The sequence below is a fragment of the Mus pahari genome, chromosome 1, assembly GCF_900095145.1.
Source record: "Mus pahari chromosome 1, PAHARI_EIJ_v1.1, whole genome shotgun sequence".
Classification (NCBI taxonomy): domain Eukaryota; kingdom Metazoa; phylum Chordata; class Mammalia; order Rodentia; family Muridae; genus Mus; species Mus pahari.
Genome location: NC_034590.1, coordinates 145,529,064 through 145,547,154, shown reverse-complemented (window position 1 = coordinate 145,547,154; position 18,091 = coordinate 145,529,064). Strand labels below are relative to the sequence as shown.

The following is an 18,091-nucleotide window of genomic DNA, read 5'->3' as shown; positions in this document are numbered from 1 at the left end:
TCCCTCCTTCCTTCCTTCCTTCCTTCCTTCCTTCCTTCCTTCCTTCCTTCCTTCCTCCCTTCCTCTTTTTTCTCTTCACTTCATTTTCTAGTTCTAAATTAGACTTTCCAGATATTTGCTTAAATATCACATCAATAAAGACATTATAACCTAAGACTCTTGCTTTCTCGCAGCTGGCTCTAATACTCTGCTATCAGTTTAGGCTTCTTAACTTATCTTTGTGTTAGTCTTTGTCCTATAGTAGACAATTTTAGTAACAGACAATTTATTTTCAGTTCACTTTTCCAAATTTTTTTTCTATCCCCTTGCCAGTTTGTAGTAGTGTAAGTTTCTGGAAAACTTAACTTTCGATTGTATTTTATACTACTTTCTTTTATGCTTGTTGATGGGAGCTAAGATTTCTTTTGTGCCTTCTTTCTAATACCTTCTGGTCACATTGTGAATTCAGGTGGTCACAGTCACACAGTGTGCACCCACATGACTGCCTTGCCAGAGCCTTTCTCTTTAGGCTGCCTTCCCATGCCTACAGTCCCTTCTTTACAAAACAAGAGAGTATATATATTAAGTTCAAATCCATGGCTTCTCGCATGCTGCCTGCCAGGGCTACATCCTCGGCTTTTGAGAGAGTTGTTTCTTAACAATTTTCTCAAATATTCAGTTAGTTGAGAAATCGTCACTAGGTCATCTTGGGTTGGAAAGAAGGCCTGCTTCTGATCCTCATCAGGAGGATAACGCCCCGACCTTTCAGATTTAGACTTTCCTTTCAGAAAGAGCAGTGCAAATCAAATCTCTTCTGGGCGGAGCACCAAGTCCCAGTACCACTTTAGCAACAGCAAGCCAGTGCTGGAGGAAAGCTCGCCATTCTCCAGGGGTTTTCCTAAGGCCTCTCATGGGCCTGGAAGCAAAGTTTGGCTGAAAAATTGATGGACTATATTTAGAGATATTCTTTCATCAAACCTATTATTTTACTGTACAGTCTTTGAGGGGCATCAAGGCCCCAGACAAAATCAAAATGGTTCCAATCTGGAAATTGCTTGAAGTAGCGTAGATTTGTAATTTGGGGAAGTACCCTGGCTACATCTCGAGGAGTTACGAGCACATCATGTCCACCAGCCCAAATGGCAGTGGGTACCTTCATGGCGGTCAGGTCATACAAGGGAGGGCAACTCTGTGAGAGAGACAAAGGATAACCATGAAAAGACACCTTCATTAGCAATATGAGAATTCAAATGAACGGAAAGGCTGCAAATGAATTCCTGCTGTGAGCATAACTGTCAGGCTGACAGACAAAGGGAAACAGGGATGTGTCGTTCCAATGCAATGGATGATCTTTGCTTCCTGAAAGTTTGTAAAAGATGCACGCAAGCAAAGAAAGATAGCTAATAAGGACTGAATCCAGACTTTTAAGTTGGGTAGGTTTTTGACTGGTGTGGTGGTTTGAGTGGGAATGGCCCCCATAAGCTCTTATATTTGAGAACATGGTCTCCAGCTGATGGAGCTGTTTGGGAAGAATTGAAAAAGTGTGGCCTTGTCGGGGGAGGTGTGTCACTGGGAGTGGGATTTGAGGTTTCAAAATCCACACCACGCCCAGTGATTTTTTTCTGCTTCTTGTGTTTTGTCTCAAGATTTGACCTCTCAGCTACTGCTCCAGTGCCTGCCTGTCTGCTGCCTTGCTCCCCACCATTATGGTCATAGACTCTAACCCTCTGAAACCGTGAGCTCCAAATTAAACTCTTTTATAAGTTATTGTGGTCATGGTATTGTGTCATACCAACAGAAGAGTAATGAAGAAAACAGGTAAAGCTGTGTGTTGGAGGGCCTCCCAGGGAAGAACCAGTGTGTGGAGCATAACCAGGAGTGAAAAACTTACCAGTGTACCAAGCCAAGGAATCCAGAACTTTTAGAAACTTTGAAATAGAGCAGAGCCATTTTTTTCGAGCTCTGTGTTAATACAGATAACATATGAGCTGTGAAATGACTCAAGAGAGGCTAAAGATTGATTCTACCAAACTCAGGACAAACAATATGGATTCTCTGAATTAAAGCTCCAGGGACAACTATATTTCCCCCAAATAATAAGAGGAATTGGTAAAGAATCTTAGAGGAATGCCAATAGTATAGGAGGGTTGGGAAGATGAGTGGTTAATATAAGGGGGAGTTGGCGGGGAGCAGAGCATTAGATTATAGAAATTCAGAACAAGGGAGATTGTTCCCAATTGACACAAAGGACTCCAAAAGGTGAGAATAGAAAAGCAAGTTTTTTCTTTTTCTCCTTCTCCTCCTCCTCCTCCTCCTCCTCCTCCTCCTCCTTCTCCTCCTTCTTCTTCTTTCTTCTTTTTTATTAAAAGCCATGAGTATCTTTAAGCAGAGTGCCAAATAACAGTAAAAGACCCCAAATGGACTTTTCCAAAGGTTAGGAAAGAACAGAGGAGGAAGTGTGCCTCTTCTACTTCTATCTTTAAAAGCATTGGAAGAAGTAGTGACATAATGAGGATTTCAAAACATCAATGGATCAAAGGGGGTTTGTTTGCTTATATTTTGTAAAGGATGGGGGCTCTTGTAAGGTCATAACAGTGGCTGGTACCAAAAGGACTTTACAGATTCAAAGCAACCCCATCAAAATTCTAATGATTTTCTTTATAGAGAGATAAAAATGCCATAAAATTTGTATGGAAATACAAAAGGACACAAATAAGCAAAGAAATTCTAAGGAGAAAAATAATGTTTGAGACATCACAATTTCGGATATCAAATGTACTACAGTTAGAGTGGGACCTTTCCCCCTACTGGGTTGTCTCATCCAGCCTAGATATGAGGCTTTATGCCAGGTCTTACTGTATCTTGTCATGCTGAGTTCAGTTGCTCTCCCTGGGAGGCCTGCTCTTTTCTGAAAGGAAATGGAGGCACAGTGGATCTGGGGGAGAGGGAGAGGGAAGAGGGAAGGGAGAGGATGCCATGTTTGAAGTGTACTAAATGATAGAATAACATAATTTTTTTTTAAAAGGCTCTTGCTACTCATAACAAAGAACCTGGGTTCACACCTTCCAGATGGCAATTTCTAACTGTAATTCAGTTCCAAGGAACAAAATATCCTATTCTGATCTCTACTGTTAGGAGTTACATACATGATATATACATCACTCAGGGAGAATATTTATAGATGTAAAACAAAGATAAGTAAATCTTTAAAACCACATAAGATAATTTTGTCAATATTATCATACTAATCAAGTACTAAATGCATGGTTCTGTATGTATGTTTGATTGCATCTTCTTTGTCACAATGAAATATTTTAGAGAGTTAAAAAAAAAAACATAGACATGTAGACCATCTTAATACAACAGGAGACCCAGAAATTAATGACACAGTCATAAAGGTGTAAAAACTATGCACTGGAGAAAAGGCAAGCTTTGCAACAAATGGAGTTGGGGAGAAACTGGAGGTTCTCACATTTAAAAATGAAATAAAAACTCGGTGGCTCACACTGTAGAAAAAGCCAATTCAAAATTTAACTTCAATGTGATTATTTAACATTTAGAAGTCCAGTCCCAACCGGAAGAAGAGGAGAAGAGTGACTAAGGGCATAGTAAAGCCAGTGCTAAGTGAGTCTAAAATTCTATGTTCGTTTCCATGAGAACTGTGTATTTATTTAACTAGGATGTGAATAAAGATTATTGTGAAACAATTTCCAGCATTATTCAACCTTTAAAAAAAGTTTGCCACTGGTTATTTCTTACTGTAATTTGAAATAAAGAAGCAAGAGTAACAGTTATGTAAAGCTAATATACATGCTGAAAACTGAGACAAAACAAAATATTCATATATCTAATATCTATCACCTCTAGGTAGAGTGAATGCAAAAGATTTACTCTCCTTTTTGTCTGCTCCTTCATTTCTAAAAGTCTGCATATTACAAATGAATACAGATTAATAATAATAATAAAAAACTCTGTCATTACAAATATCAGATGTTACCAAGTGGGAGTGTTCTCATTCATTTTCTCATCAAAATTTCTCAAAGCCTCATGCTGCAGTGAGTCTCTGAGTGGCTCACCTGGTTGTAGTGATTCATATTTTCAGCTTCACTTCCCCAGTCATAAGCTCTGAATTCATCAGACCGGTAAAGCTGAAATTAATGTTTTAGAGAGAGAATACTCATTGTAGGAGTTGTAATAATGACAGTGAGTCTTAGAGAAATATCACGTGGGGAGGGAAACTGGGCACTGGGCTCCCAGAAGGAAATAAATGCCTCATCAATATGAAGATGCTGTCCAACAGAGGGATGAAGATGGTTTTTCTTAGTCTGAAAGAAGAACTTAATGGACAAGTAAGCCCCGTTAGAAAGTCACTTCCCAGATACCCCTCCCTTGGAGGAAACTTCAGCTTGCCTCAGTGTACCCTTCTCTTCAGCTGAGGGCATATTTTACTAGCTCTAGCTTAAATGGGATTTATTTGTGTCACACATTTGTTATCTACCACAAAACTCTTTCTCTTGAAGTCTAGGAAAATCAAAGCCCGAAGAGGCAGCAAAAACAAAATGGAGGTGATGTTCTCATTTTCTAGAGACAAGCTTGTTGAGAGGGTGGATTAAGACCTTTTGCATTCATTGAAACAAGTAAAGAGCTGACTTTCTGTGATAAAGATGTTACCTGTTTTATATGCAGAATGTTCTGAATTGATGATCCCGTGGGAGCGTGTGACATGTACACATCCAGTCGACTCTAGGAAGTTAAAAGCAGTCATCTAAGGAAATGAACTACATCGCTCAGAAGCAGAGAACAATCAAGAGTGGATAACAATTACTGGTGCTTTGAAGAAGTCAGCAAAACCTTCTCTGTGAATGTGTGTGTATGAAACACATGACTGTGAGTAGATTTAGGGTAATTTGGGGAAGTGTTTCCTGGGGGGGGGGATCTACACAAAGTCTGAATCTTGGTGCAGAGAAAAATAACCAACAGAAGGACTGTGTATTCAGATATATGGTTGGTGTGTGCAAAAGAGATGTGTAGGCTGCCAAATAGAGACTGTACATCCTAGATTTCAGGTCTGCGTGTTGTTATTTATCATCTTTAGGACTCTGATCATTTTTTAAAAACATATTTGTGTTTTACATATCATTTTTCTACAAAATAAATATATTAGCCTAGTAGACGTGGCAGAGCACACCTTTAATCTTAGCACTGGGTAGTAGGGGTAGGAACAAAAGCAAGGAAATCATGAGTTTAAGGCCAGTCTAAGCTACAGTGTGAGACCATGTTTCAGAAAACCATAAAAATAAGAAAGTAAGTAAGCAAATAAATAAGTAAGTAAATGGATAAATCCATTATAATTCATGCTCTCAACCTGTTAAAGATGACATACTGTAAGAATGTAAGAATAAAATAGGAAATCAGTTTCTTTGAAAGGTTATTTTAATCTTCATGGAGATCATATGGATAAAAATTATGGGGGTCAAATAATACCCGTACTTGGACTTTAGATCTGAATGGCCCACATGAAAGAAACCCATTAAACATCTTTACTTCTGAACACGTTAACTTCTTGATCAGTTGTTCCTCATGGGCGTAGCCTCTGATAGCACGCAGGAGGGATGGAAGGGGGAAGAGATGGGTGGTGAACAGCTCCTTTGGAAATGGGTTCCTTTTAACTGCTGTGTATTCTTTCTAATTTGTAATTGCTAAGTGCTCATGGGACTATAGCGGGGAGAGCTATGTAACCACTCTATTCCCCAACTGTAGTTTCCTTCTCCTTCTTATTCTCAACAGGAACGAGTTCCTAATGAAACAGAAGTCTAACTTCTTCCTAAGTAGGGGATTACATTTCCTTCCGTTCTGTACTATTTTTTTCACATTAAGCCATGGATTTTATTCAAATTCAAATTCACACAGTAATGACTGCACACATATAGTAAATGCACCGCTTACTCAAACATCTCCTTTCCTAGAACTTTATTTTTAAATTAGTATCACAAAATGAAGTAAACTGAAATTGCTATAAGCTGTAGCTGCTTGCAAACATGTGAGAACTGATGTAGCACTATCTCCTATCTTTGACATAGGATGGATCTTTTCCTTCTCCAGTTCTGATGGTCATAATCTGTTGAGATACACAATCTTTCATGCATATCAAATGTCTGCCTTTAAGGGCTTATAATACCTATGCATTTATGTAGTATATTTATATAGTAAATGTTTTATATATATATATATATATATATATATATATATATATATATATATATAGTATAAGAGATAAACAGAAATCAAAAGAAAGCGTAAAATGTATATATAGTTATTATACATACCATATTCATATTTTTTTTGTTGAATCCAGCCCACAAGGACATAAATTCACTACACATTGGTTGGAGCAGCTTTTTGTTGCAGACTGTGATAATTGACATCTTTGCATTCTTATTGTCTAAAAGCACACCTTTGGTGCCAAACACAAGCTGTGAAAATAAAGAAAAACACATTTTAAGGCATCTCCTTGAGTACCGTGTGTTTTCTTAATTATAGTAGTGAACCAGTTTGGCAATCTATTTATTTTTTGCATTCATTTTCCTTAGTTGAGGAGAAGTAGACATCTGTTTCCAAATACAGAAGGTCATACTTCATAGTAAGAAATCCGTGAAGGTCATACTTCATAGTAAGAAATCCGTGACTCCACATTCACTTCTCCAGATTACAGGGGGCTCCACTATGGAGAATCAATCTGTCTAAACAGAGATTGCCGTGTTCTTACTCTATGGTAAGAAAGGTGAAAGGTGTTTTCACTTTATGATGAAATGTTACACTGAACAAAAAGGAAACAGGGGTCTTAACTATATTTCTCATGTACACAGTGGCTGTGTATTTCTGTTGTAAACTAACCGGTCTTCATGACCAAAAGTAGAGAATGAAATACCAAAGAGAAGTTAGCCCTGGACATCAAATCCATGATGATGCCACAAGGCTGCATGTTAAAATATCTACAGCTTGTGAGTGTAAGCCTGGACAGATCACTGGTGGAGTCTAGGAACTGCATAGATCAGTGTCCAGTGAATCAAAGAGTTAGGTCTTAAAGAGGCAGGGCACTTCTGACAGAAAGGAATGCACCCAGTGATAAGACAGAAGGATTATCAGGCTCACATCTGATGTTTGAAAGAAGAGCAATCCGTTTTACAAAACTAACGCCTTTATAGATGGGTGTGTCTATTCCAAATTTTATTTAGCAAAATGGTTTGCTCAGCTCAGTGTGGTGGCAGAGGAGTTAGAAACAGGATGATTGCTGTAAGTTCAATGATTGTAGTGATAATTTAGTGGGGCTTTCAAAAGACCACAAGAGAAAGAGAAAGAAAGGCAGAATGAAAGAACAGAAGAACAAAAGGAAGAAGGATGGAAAGAAGGCAGGGGGATGAACAGACAGACAAGGAGCAAATTCACTTAGCCAACCCTGCCCAGATATAGATAGAAGTCAAAGCTAACCAATGACAACATATTTTGAAATAGATAGTTGTTACCTTACCTCTCGTCAAAGTAAACAAAGCAATGAGGCTGGCGTGTAAGCTGTCATTTGGCTGTAGGAAAATATCTTCCTTGTGTGCTCATTAACATTTTCCTTTCATTTCCACAATTCTATCACAAAGCAGGCCCTTGTCTTCCTTTGATAAGAATTATCATGACGGTCTAATTGGTTTTCTTGTTTCATTTTCACACAAATTAATTTTTACCGTCATTCAAAAACCACAGGACGATATTAATAAACTATTAGTATTATGAGTCAAGATAGGCTATTTGCGGCCATAAGAAGCTGAAACCAATGGAAGATAAAACTGAAACTACTCTTGGGTGAATAGAATTCCAAATTCACTATTGTTTATTAAACAATTATTTTACACAAGTATTTAGATAAATACTTGAACTTGATATTGAGGTGTTGGAATAAACCTAGGTACTTTAATAGAGCAAACTCTCATATGGATAAAATGTAAATTAGTGAGGGTTTTCTAATGTTAAACCAAGACATTCATAATCATATGAAACTTGAAGAATGTCTTCTGAATCCATTGACTTAATGGGTTCGGAATTAATTAATGACCATTAATGACTTTAATGGTCCAACAAAACAGATCATTAAAATGCATGAGTAAATAATAAACTGGTGCATGAGTAAATAATAAACTGGTGCAGGACTCACCTCAACTCAAGTCTACACATGCCTTTCTGTAAGTGACTGAATTTAGTAAGTTTCATATGGTACCTACAGATGCTATGACACAGATATACACACATGTAAATGTTCAAGTACATCCTCATGGTCTCTGATTTCTAAAAATCCTCATGGATTTTATCTAAACTTCCTATGTCTATTTTTTTACAGATTAAAAAATAATGAGGATCTATAATACAAGATGAGATCCTGAGATAAAATTTGGCAAAACGAGGAGCCTACCTACCTTGATTATGGATTTTGGAAGTAGAAACAAACTGGTAAAAATGCTTGTAGGATATTTGAATGAGATCACAGGACCCAAGGCAAAATTCATTTTGATTCTTTTTGCCAGTTCAGGCATGGTAGAAAAGGCTACAAACCCTGGGAGAATGGGAGGCAAGACAATCTCATAAAAATTCCATAAACATATGCAAAATATTCATCAGTGGGAGTGAGTGGGTTTCTGCAACATTGTACTTCAGCTTCCTACTGCAGCAAAAGAGGGGAAGTTGTTCTGCCAAGATAATCTGACTTAAGTTCTAGCGAGTCACGAGTTTGTAATTTTCTCTAGCGCTATTGCTAGACAACTTAACTCATTTACGGGAGATGGTAGTAGCCGACAGCTACTGCTTGGTGAACTATAGAAACCTTCTTTCCTGAGCACACAAACATGCCAGTCATCTACGATTCTAAGATGCTTGTGGAGTCATGAAGCTTCTAAAAGTAAACAGTTCACAAGACACAAACAAAAGCAGTTCTTTCCTGTCTATTATAGAGTAATATATCGTTGTTATTGTTCCTGGTGCCTTCCTGGATATTTAGACCCTACCCACACCATTTCCAGCTTCCCAAAGTGAAGATGTTCTCCTTGGATCCACAGTGATACTAGAAAGGCCAAGGTGTCTCCATTTGTTCTCCTCAGCATCATGCCCATTTATATCCTTGGGGATAAGGCTAGGCATGAGTATTACATCTGAGGAAGCTACAGTGGGTATCTGGGTTGTTTACTTTCCGAAGATGCATTGTTCAGTCTCAGTCGGAGACACACTCACAAACACACATGGAAATGTGTACTGAACTGCTAACACTGTTTGGATCGTGGAAATTAGGTGAGCAACTTGCTCCACCAGGTAAACAACTCGCCTTCCGGGGATGTTTGGAGATGGGTGGGAATTAGTTCTTTTGTTGTCACAACAGTGCACTTTATAGACATGTACATGCTAGAGTCAGGGTTGGTAAACAACCTCCAAACAAGTGGATCCTTCCCCCATTTCAAAAAGTTTCTGCACCAAATGCAAGAAGTCTTTAACTAAGCATGTTCATGCCCAAGTGTAACAGGTTGTATCAGGGTAGAATGGTCTCATTTACTGTATTTTCTTTGAAGAGCAGTAAGAATGTAAGTCCTGCCCACTTTCCCAGATGCAAGTTTCATCTTTCTCCCTTTATATTGTCTCCCCAGTGTGTCTACATCTCATTGGTGGGGTCTAACCAACCTCCTCTGAATCTGTGTTCTGCATCAGTGGGGTTGTTTGGGAGATCAAGGGAGGAAAAGTACTGAACACAGATCCCTAAACATAGAAAATGTTCAGCAAGAACTGGATATGATAATTATGGTGTAATTGGCTGACTTCCTTTGCTTCTCTTATTGGTATGTTGATAATCTTTTTATCTGTGTTCTCTCCTGCTCACTTCCTCTCCCAGGCTTATAAAATGCCTGTAAGCATAAAGATCAGGTCAGCATCTCTTTGTGGTGATTAACAGGAATGGCGATAATGGATATAGTTATGCAATATAGAAATATTATAAGATCCCTTTTTTTTTTCTGTTTTACCCAATCTAAAATGTTACAACGTCACATGACTAAGTCTCCTAAGGACATTCAGTGGAAGATGAGTAACATATTCAAGACTCTGTATTTATTTCATCTATATTCATTTCCTTTAAACTTTTATTTGGAACAAGAGCTTTGGTTTCTTTTCAAAATGTCTGTGGAAAGTTTGGAGTTGAATGTGCTACTCAGTTACCACTGAGCCCTTGACTAGAATGTCTGAGTCCCTGGGATCTAGGCCCAGTGTTAGCAAATTAAAAAACAACCAAGTATCTAGAAAAGCATATTATCTACACTTGAAAATAGAGAACAAGATGAACTGTTTTAATTTTCATTTATCTAAAAGCTACTTTGTAAATGTTAAATCAGGTCATAAGGCCAGCTGGCTTATTAGAGCAAGTTTTGGCTTTTCAACTCACACACAAATGTAACCAATTAGCTTCCATTTGCTCCCAGTTTACATTGAGCCTCTCCCTTTTAATTTATTTAAATTGCACCTGGGTTGTGAGGCGGGTGTGACTGATAGGGATTCTAATCTTTTGTTGATTTGTCTTCTTGCCTTAGGGCTTTGTCCTCTCAGCTTCAAAGGGCACCTGGAAACCTTATCTTTAGAATTATCTTACTGAACTTTGGACAGAATCTATTTCTGGGAACTTCTGTCACCATGACATGTGTGTGTGACTGTGACCCAAAAGGAGGGAAGGTTGGGTTAATCCTTCATGCTCAGCCCCTGGACTACAGGTTCCCAGATACACAGAATAGGAAGGTTTTTTTTTTTTTTTTTTTTTCAGCACAGGACAGAGAAAGAAGGGCAGTCATTAAAACTAGCAAGCACTTACTTCGATCCAGTGTAAAGGTCTGACAGCATTAGCCCTTGTAAACATACCGATTGTAGTGCCAAGTGAGTGGCCGATGAAGTACAACTTCTCCTGACCTGTTTTGTTCACAATGAAATCTATGATCCCTGGGAGGTCGTATTTGGCCATTTCATCGAAGCTGCAAAATGAAACAATCCACAAATACACACAACTATACTTTTAAAACTCAGGCACTTGCTTGATTTTGTGTCACATAGAAACTCTGGGCCACCTGCTTATTTGGTGTGCATATCATTTTGCACCTAGTTAGATGGAGAAATGTAGAGGATTGCAATGTGGAGGATTGCAATGTAGAGGATTGCAACTTCCTATGCGTCTGTTCTGTTTACTTTCTGACAGCAGGAAAGGCTGCAGGACCAAGCATATTCTTTCAAGTGGGCCTTCTCCCTCCTCACCTCATACTCTTCTTTGTTCTCTTTTCTCCTTAACGTTCTCTCTCTCTCTCTCTCTCTCTCTCTCTCTCTCTCTCTCTCTCTCTCTCTCCCTCCCTCCCTCCCTCCTTCCCTCCCTCTCCCCTCCTCTCCTTTTGAATCCCCTATGGTATTGATGGCTGTTATTCAATACCCATGCCTGTTATCAAGTATGACTCTGTCATTTACTATCTGAGTAACAGAGAAGTTGTTTAAATGTCCACTTTGGAAATGAACTTCGATGGGTCTTAGATTGTGTGGAAAAAAATGACTTGATTGTTAGTACTTAACCTGATGTTCTCAGTGTGTGTATGTGTGTGTGTGTGTGTGTGTGTGTGTGTGTATTCAATATCCTATAATACCAATACCAGAAACCTACATTCATCTAGGATCCATAGACGTGGGAAAAAAAGGACCATATTACATTCAGTAGGATCAAGTACCCCATGAACTTGTAAAATTCACACAGGAGGAGATCAATAATTCGATCCAGCAAAGTGTGAGAGAATTGTTGTGGCACCTCACAGGGAAATAGCCCCAAGCTTCTTGCCAAAGATTAGAGATACAGAATGTTTCCCTAATTGTGCTCCTTTTCCACAGCTGGTTTGCACAAAATCTGTAAAATGTTCCTCAACATAGAAGCTAGTTTTAAATTTCCTTCAGAAGTCAAGAAGCTGATGCATGCACCAGTAGCCATCTCAGAGGCTTTGTGCAAACCTTTCCTTTTCTCTGCCAGTCCTATTCAGGGAGTGATGACTAATCAGACAACGATGCCTATTAGTTGGTACAAAAATGATGTGATCTCTGTCCTAAGAGCAGGATGCAAGTCAACTTGGTACTTAGGTCCTTTGGAAGGGACGTCTATGGGGACCAGCCTGTCCTCTGAGTGACAGCAGAAAACAATTTAACTAAAATAAATTGTCAAAATACCAAAACAAAACCTTATTTACTGTTCATTAACATTTTTAAAACATCCTATAGAGTTTTTCTTGAAAGGATATGCTATTTAATCTTTCTCTCTTCCCTTCTGTGGGTCACTTTTATTCTTGTTGCTGTCTATTTATTTGTTTTTTTGATGTACTCTTATATCATTTTAATAAGGACCTAACTATGGCTCGTCTGGAATTCACAATATAATTCAGGTTAGTCTCTAGCTCATGAAAATACTCCTTACTCCCCAGTACTGACATTAAAAGTGTGAGCTACCACACCTGCCAATATGGAATATAATCTCAGTTACAATTTTTAAAACAAATATAATATCATACCATATTTCTAAAATGGACTAAGAGGAAAGGTTTGAAAAAGATACCAGTAGAATTAATTTTTCTTTCTGCATTCTACTTCAGGAAATATTAGAAATCATAATGATTTTATGACCTGAAAAAATATTTAAAGAAACCCCCTCCAATTTCCCAGAAGTGTTATGCAATTTACCTAAAAGCCCAGAATTTCTCTTCATCTGCTGAGAGAGTTTTGTGTCTTCTTGACCAAGTGTTTCCTCGACTGTTTCCCATCCACACATCATAACCTGCATCTGCTAGTAGGAACCCTAGGCTTCCATTGGAGAAATTCTCAAGCCAGTAGGCATTATCTGCAAACAAGGCATGTTGCATATATACAACTGGCCGGGGACCTGGGTGTGAAGAGAAAAAGCAAGAGAAATTTACATCTAGGGACATTATAGAAACACACACACACACACACAGACACACACACACAGACACAGACACACACACAGATACACATGCACACACACACACACAGACATACACACAGACACACATGCACATATATACACACACACAGACACACACAGACACACACACAGACACACATACACACACACAGACACACACACAGACACACATGCACACAGACACACACAGACACACACACAGACACACATGCACACAAACACACACACACACACACAGACACACACACACAGACACAGACACACACACAGATACACATGCACACACACACACACAGACACACACACAGACACACACACACACACAGACACACACACATACACACACACAGACACACACACAGACACACACAGACACACACACATACACACACACAGACACACACACAGACACACACACATACACACACACACACACACACACCCCATGTCCTCTCCTCTTGTCACCAGTATATTAGAGTAGACTATTGTATTTCTATAACCCCTGCCAGAGGACGACGCACTATAGCATGGTGTTGAGATGACTATTTGCTCATGTGTCAGCTTCTTGACTTCTGAGGCAAACTTAAAAATAGCTTCAATGTTGAGGAACATTTTACAGATTTTGTGCAAACCAAGCTTTAAATAATGAAGCCAGTTTTCTAAACGGTCTCCTTGGTAACAAGTTTCAGAGCAGACACTGAAGTCTGATTGTGTCACCAGTCCGAGCACCCACCTGTGGCAGTTCTCCTTTATGAATGCATTTATAGGCATCACTTCATGATGGCTTGCCTTGCAGTTATTCAGTTATTTGTATCATGGATACAAATCAATACGTATTCAGTATAGACCATAATTCAGTTGTGATTGTAGTTTTATTCTCTCAGGCTAGCTGGAGTGGTACGATACTTTTTCTAGAAGCCACACAGGGCAGACTTGAGCTTCCCCTCCTGGACAGCCATGAGATCACAAGTGTGCAGCACTACAGTGCACTGTGGCTTTGAACTCTATTTAGTTAATTAGGTGCATTAAACATTTTTTTCTCCTGGTATTTTCACTTTACATTGGATTTATTATAATCTAGTTCTTTGTTGATTAGCATCTGCATGCATGTCTTGGAAGACTCTTAGAATGCAAAAGTTTTGATGGTCAATACAGTTCTTTATTAGTTTTAAGGAGAAAGAGGGGGTACTTGTAAGAAGGCACAGATTAGGTCCCTGCTGGGTTTTCACACTGTTCTTCAGCTTTTGCTCATGGGGCAGGGGTCATTTGCAAAGTATGAAATCAGAATAAACTCTGGAAATCCTCCTGCCCAGTCCCAAGTTCCTGAGGGACATAATACTCAGTGGAATGAGAGGAAGCAAGGCTGTTGATTTAAATACAACAAAGCAATGACAATAACAGAAAAACTAGCACTGTAATTTAACGACTAAAAGTACAGTCCAGACTGATCAGGATGCCCACATTTAAATTCTGTTTTCGTCACCTGTTATTTAAGTGACTCTGTGCCTGTTTCAGAAGTTGTCTGGACTCATCATCTCTAAACAGAGATGGTTAGTGTTGCTGAGAGCTATAAGTGATTAAAAATGTGCATAGTGACACAGCTAACAAGTGGTTTTTGAACTTCATATCATTACAAATTTTTCTCTCCTTAAAGTTATTTCTATAAAATTCTCTGCTCCATAAGCCGGGTGGTGGTGGCGCACGCCTTTAATCCCAGCACTTGGGAGGCAGAGGCAGGCGGATTTCTGAGTTCAAGGAGAACCTGGTCTACAAAGTGAGTTCCAGGACAGCCAGGGCTACACAGAAATACCAGAAACAAACAAACAAACAAACAAACAAAAAACCTCCACTCCATAGCTTTTTTCTCCCTTGTTTGTTGCCTGATTTAAAAAAGATAAAACTAAAATCAATCAATCAGTCAAACAAACAAACAAAACAAACAAGATCCAGGATGCTCTGCTAATTTGAAATGAAGGTAACAGTGCTTTATCTTTAGTATAATCAATTCCTGGAATATATATTCCATCATTCCATTACAATGTGTCTGTTGGTTACTTGACATTTAAATCTAACTTGAAAAGCTATTTTTTGTCCACGAAAAGCTATATTTTTGTCCACACACCATGCTGAGTTTTATTTGGGAGCCCTTGAATCATGTATTTCTTTATTAGAGGGGCAGAATGTAGCACACTGTGATTCTGGTGGTCTTGGCTGGCCCTGAATATGCTTGTAAGCAGGGACCACTGAATGGGCTACCCCTGACCCTTTGCAAATCTTTTGTTTACATTTATTTCACTCTCAGCATAGTTGATTAGCTGCCTTAAACAATCTTTTAATGGGTACAGTTAGCTTTCCCTTTTGGAGTATAATTTTTATACTTTTGCAAGTTTGATTTCTCCTTCTAGAATCTGTGTTGTCCTTTGAGTCTTAAGAGAAGTGGTAGTGGTGGGGGCGGAGAAGAATGAACATCTTCACTAGCCATTAAAAGGCCACTGCGGTAACTTAAACCAATTTGGACAACGCTGTCTCCCTTCCAATGAATAGCTAGCATTAAATTTCAGTCATGTATCTTTCTCCCCAAAAGACACATCTCCTGTACCTGTCTGCCCAGTCTGTGCTCTCCCGTGGGGAATCCTGTTGAGGGCGAGAATGTACCCATCTGCGGTGGTGACATCATACTCTTCACTGGGGTAGCCATTGTACATGATTATTTCACTCTGTAGAGGACATAGAGTTATTTGTAACTCCTCTTCTCAGGAGATACCAGAAGAAAAACTAGACAAAGTGATGAACAAGTTAATGGGGATAGATTATACGAAATCTACAGCTGTAGGTAGTTGTAAAATTAACTCTATTACGTAAGTCAGTATAAAAATAAATGAATGCTGGAAGGTATCTACTAAGATATTGGGGTGCGTATTTGGTGTTGATTTTTCTGACAAAGTTAAATTTCCTTGCTACTTGTCTTTTGACTCTCCTCTAGGCTTTGGAGATGGTAAAATTCCATGCCAATAGAATTCTGTCATGAAATATACAAATGGGTTTAAAAGCCTGAATTTAAAAGGAATACATATATATATATATATATATATATATATATATGAATACATACACACACATATATGTATATATATGTATATATGTGTATACATGTATATATATGTACACACACACATATATATGTACACATAATATATATATATATATATGTATACATGTATATATATGTACACACACATATATAGGTACACTATATATATATATATATATATATATATATATATATATATATATATATATCACATAATACGTTTTGCCTTTTATGGCTATAAAGAATCAGTTATTCAGTCAAAGGATCCAGCTTGACACTTACAAAAAATGTTACAAACTGTTTCTCCTATCTAAGAGTTTTGCTATAGCAGTGCTGGACCTTTTACAATCTTACCACCTACTAATCCACTTTCTTCAAAGCCATTTGTAGGAGACTTACAGCATTCATCCACACTTCAGGATTTACTTTATTTTCAAAATCCAAGAATCCACCAGCGCTTAAGGTTCCAGGTAGCAAACAAGCTGTTGTTAAAAATAGCCACATCACAGGCATGCCTGGCACAAAACATTCAATGTTTGAGGGTTAATCTTATCCATCTATGTTGATGACTACAGTTAAAACAGAAATGGAGAGTGACGGCAGGGAAGGCTGATGCTTTATGGAAGAACCAAATACAGGGAAAGTTACTTGGAGTCTTAGTCATCCAACACAGTGAGTGTGGCCCTTTCAAGGTATATTTTGCTTAAGTTTTTTTGATGACCTTGCCTGTGTTCAGCTGTTAGTTTAGCGGACAAATTTAGCCATCGCGACAAATTAAATAGTGCAACATTCTGTATCCCTGGCTTTGAGCTCAGAGAGCAAGCAGAGACAATGGACAGATGGAGTTTCCTCCAAGTCATCACACTGGCCTCAGTGTCCAGGGATGTGACAGTTCCCCATACACACTTCCCAAAGTCCTGCCTTGTACATTTTCACATGCAGCCATACTCCACTGCCATGGTTTCAAAGATTACAACTTCAAAGACAGATCATCACCATCTGAGCAATCAAAGTCATCTGCTGCCTGCTGCTAACATCAGCCTGCCTGTACGTTTCCACCTCTCCACAAACACGCTGCTTCCTGACTGTTGGTAAGGATGCTAATCGCTTGATATGTTTGTTCTTTGTTAGTAGCAATAAGAAGTCAACATCTTGACTTTTCTTGTAGTGTGACCTTGAGGATGAAGGGGCCCAACAGACATAACACACTACAGTGTAAATTCCTTACAAAGGTTTCTATTACTTTTCTTACTGTTAGAATAAGATGCGGATACCAGAAATCCATTACTATATATCCAATTAATGTCTAAATTTTAAAAGCGCATTTTTTCTGTTTATGCATATAGGTTTGAATACATGCTACATCTACACTTAAACCCTATCTGTGGATGTTATATATAATTTAAAAACTGGAACTAATAATAGTATCTATTGAAAATATCTAAGACATAGCCTTCAGTGTCTAAGTTACATTACTTAACTACGGAAGAGATCCATAAGTTTGTTATTAATAGCATCCTCACTGACAAGTAGCAAAGCAAAGGCTTCAAGATACTTACGATCTCCCAAGGTCACAGAGCCAACAGATGACAGGTCTAGGAAGTGCATGCAGACAGCCCCACTGCACCTGATGGCCCCTCTTATCTGTCTTCTGGTTGGGATGTATCCCCATTCTTACCTCGTTAGGTGAGTGTCACCTGCCCAGAGGGACTTCCGAACTTTTGCTTTTGACATCAGGCTGAAGCTTTGGCTGAAGTGACAGTTAGAAGCTAGAGAAGTGACAAACAGGAAGCTGGTGGAAATGAGGAAACCTTGGAAAATGACACGCCCAAGGCGGCTCCCTAGCGCACCAAATGCATGATACACTTATAGGTTGGGAAATAGTGGTCGACATGATGCCAAGTAATCATTTTGGCTGACTCACAGATGTTTGCAGCTCCTGTCTGTCATTGTCGGGAGGAATCAGCAACATTTTCATATGAGTGCTTCAA

General features: G+C 38.7%; 1 protein-coding gene across 1 annotated transcript; it reads right to left on the bottom strand.

Moving 5' to 3' along the window:
* Positions 1-865: 865 nt before the first annotated feature.
* Positions 866-17,875, bottom strand: Lipn (lipase family member N). The gene is made up of 10 exons (XM_021212786.1): positions 17,660-17,875; positions 16,500-16,615; positions 15,609-15,726; positions 12,748-12,946; positions 10,909-11,018; positions 8,439-8,575; positions 6,306-6,452; positions 4,651-4,722; positions 4,056-4,127; positions 866-1,168 (listed from the first exon to the last, which is right to left on the bottom strand). The coding sequence occupies exons 1-10, from the start codon at positions 17,706-17,708 to the stop codon at positions 935-937; spliced, it is 1,254 nt and encodes a 417-aa protein (XP_021068445.1). The 5' UTR covers positions 17,709-17,875; the 3' UTR covers positions 866-934.
* Between the last annotated feature and the right edge of the window lie 216 nt (positions 17,876-18,091).

Excerpts from the sequence above, each read along its gene's own strand:
- Lipn (XM_021212786.1), bottom strand. The coding sequence starts at position 17,708 with ATGCACTTCCTAGACCTGTCATCTGTTGGCTCTGTGACCTTGGGAGAT. Across the intron at positions 4,128-4,650 it reads ACATTCTGCATATAAAACAG|CTTTACCGGTCTGATGAATT; the intron begins GTAACATCTTTA and ends CATTAATTTCAG. Across the intron at positions 1,169-4,055 it reads ATATGAATCACTACAACCAG|AGTTGCCCTCCCTTGTATGA; the intron begins GTGAGCCACTCA and ends TCTCTCTCACAG.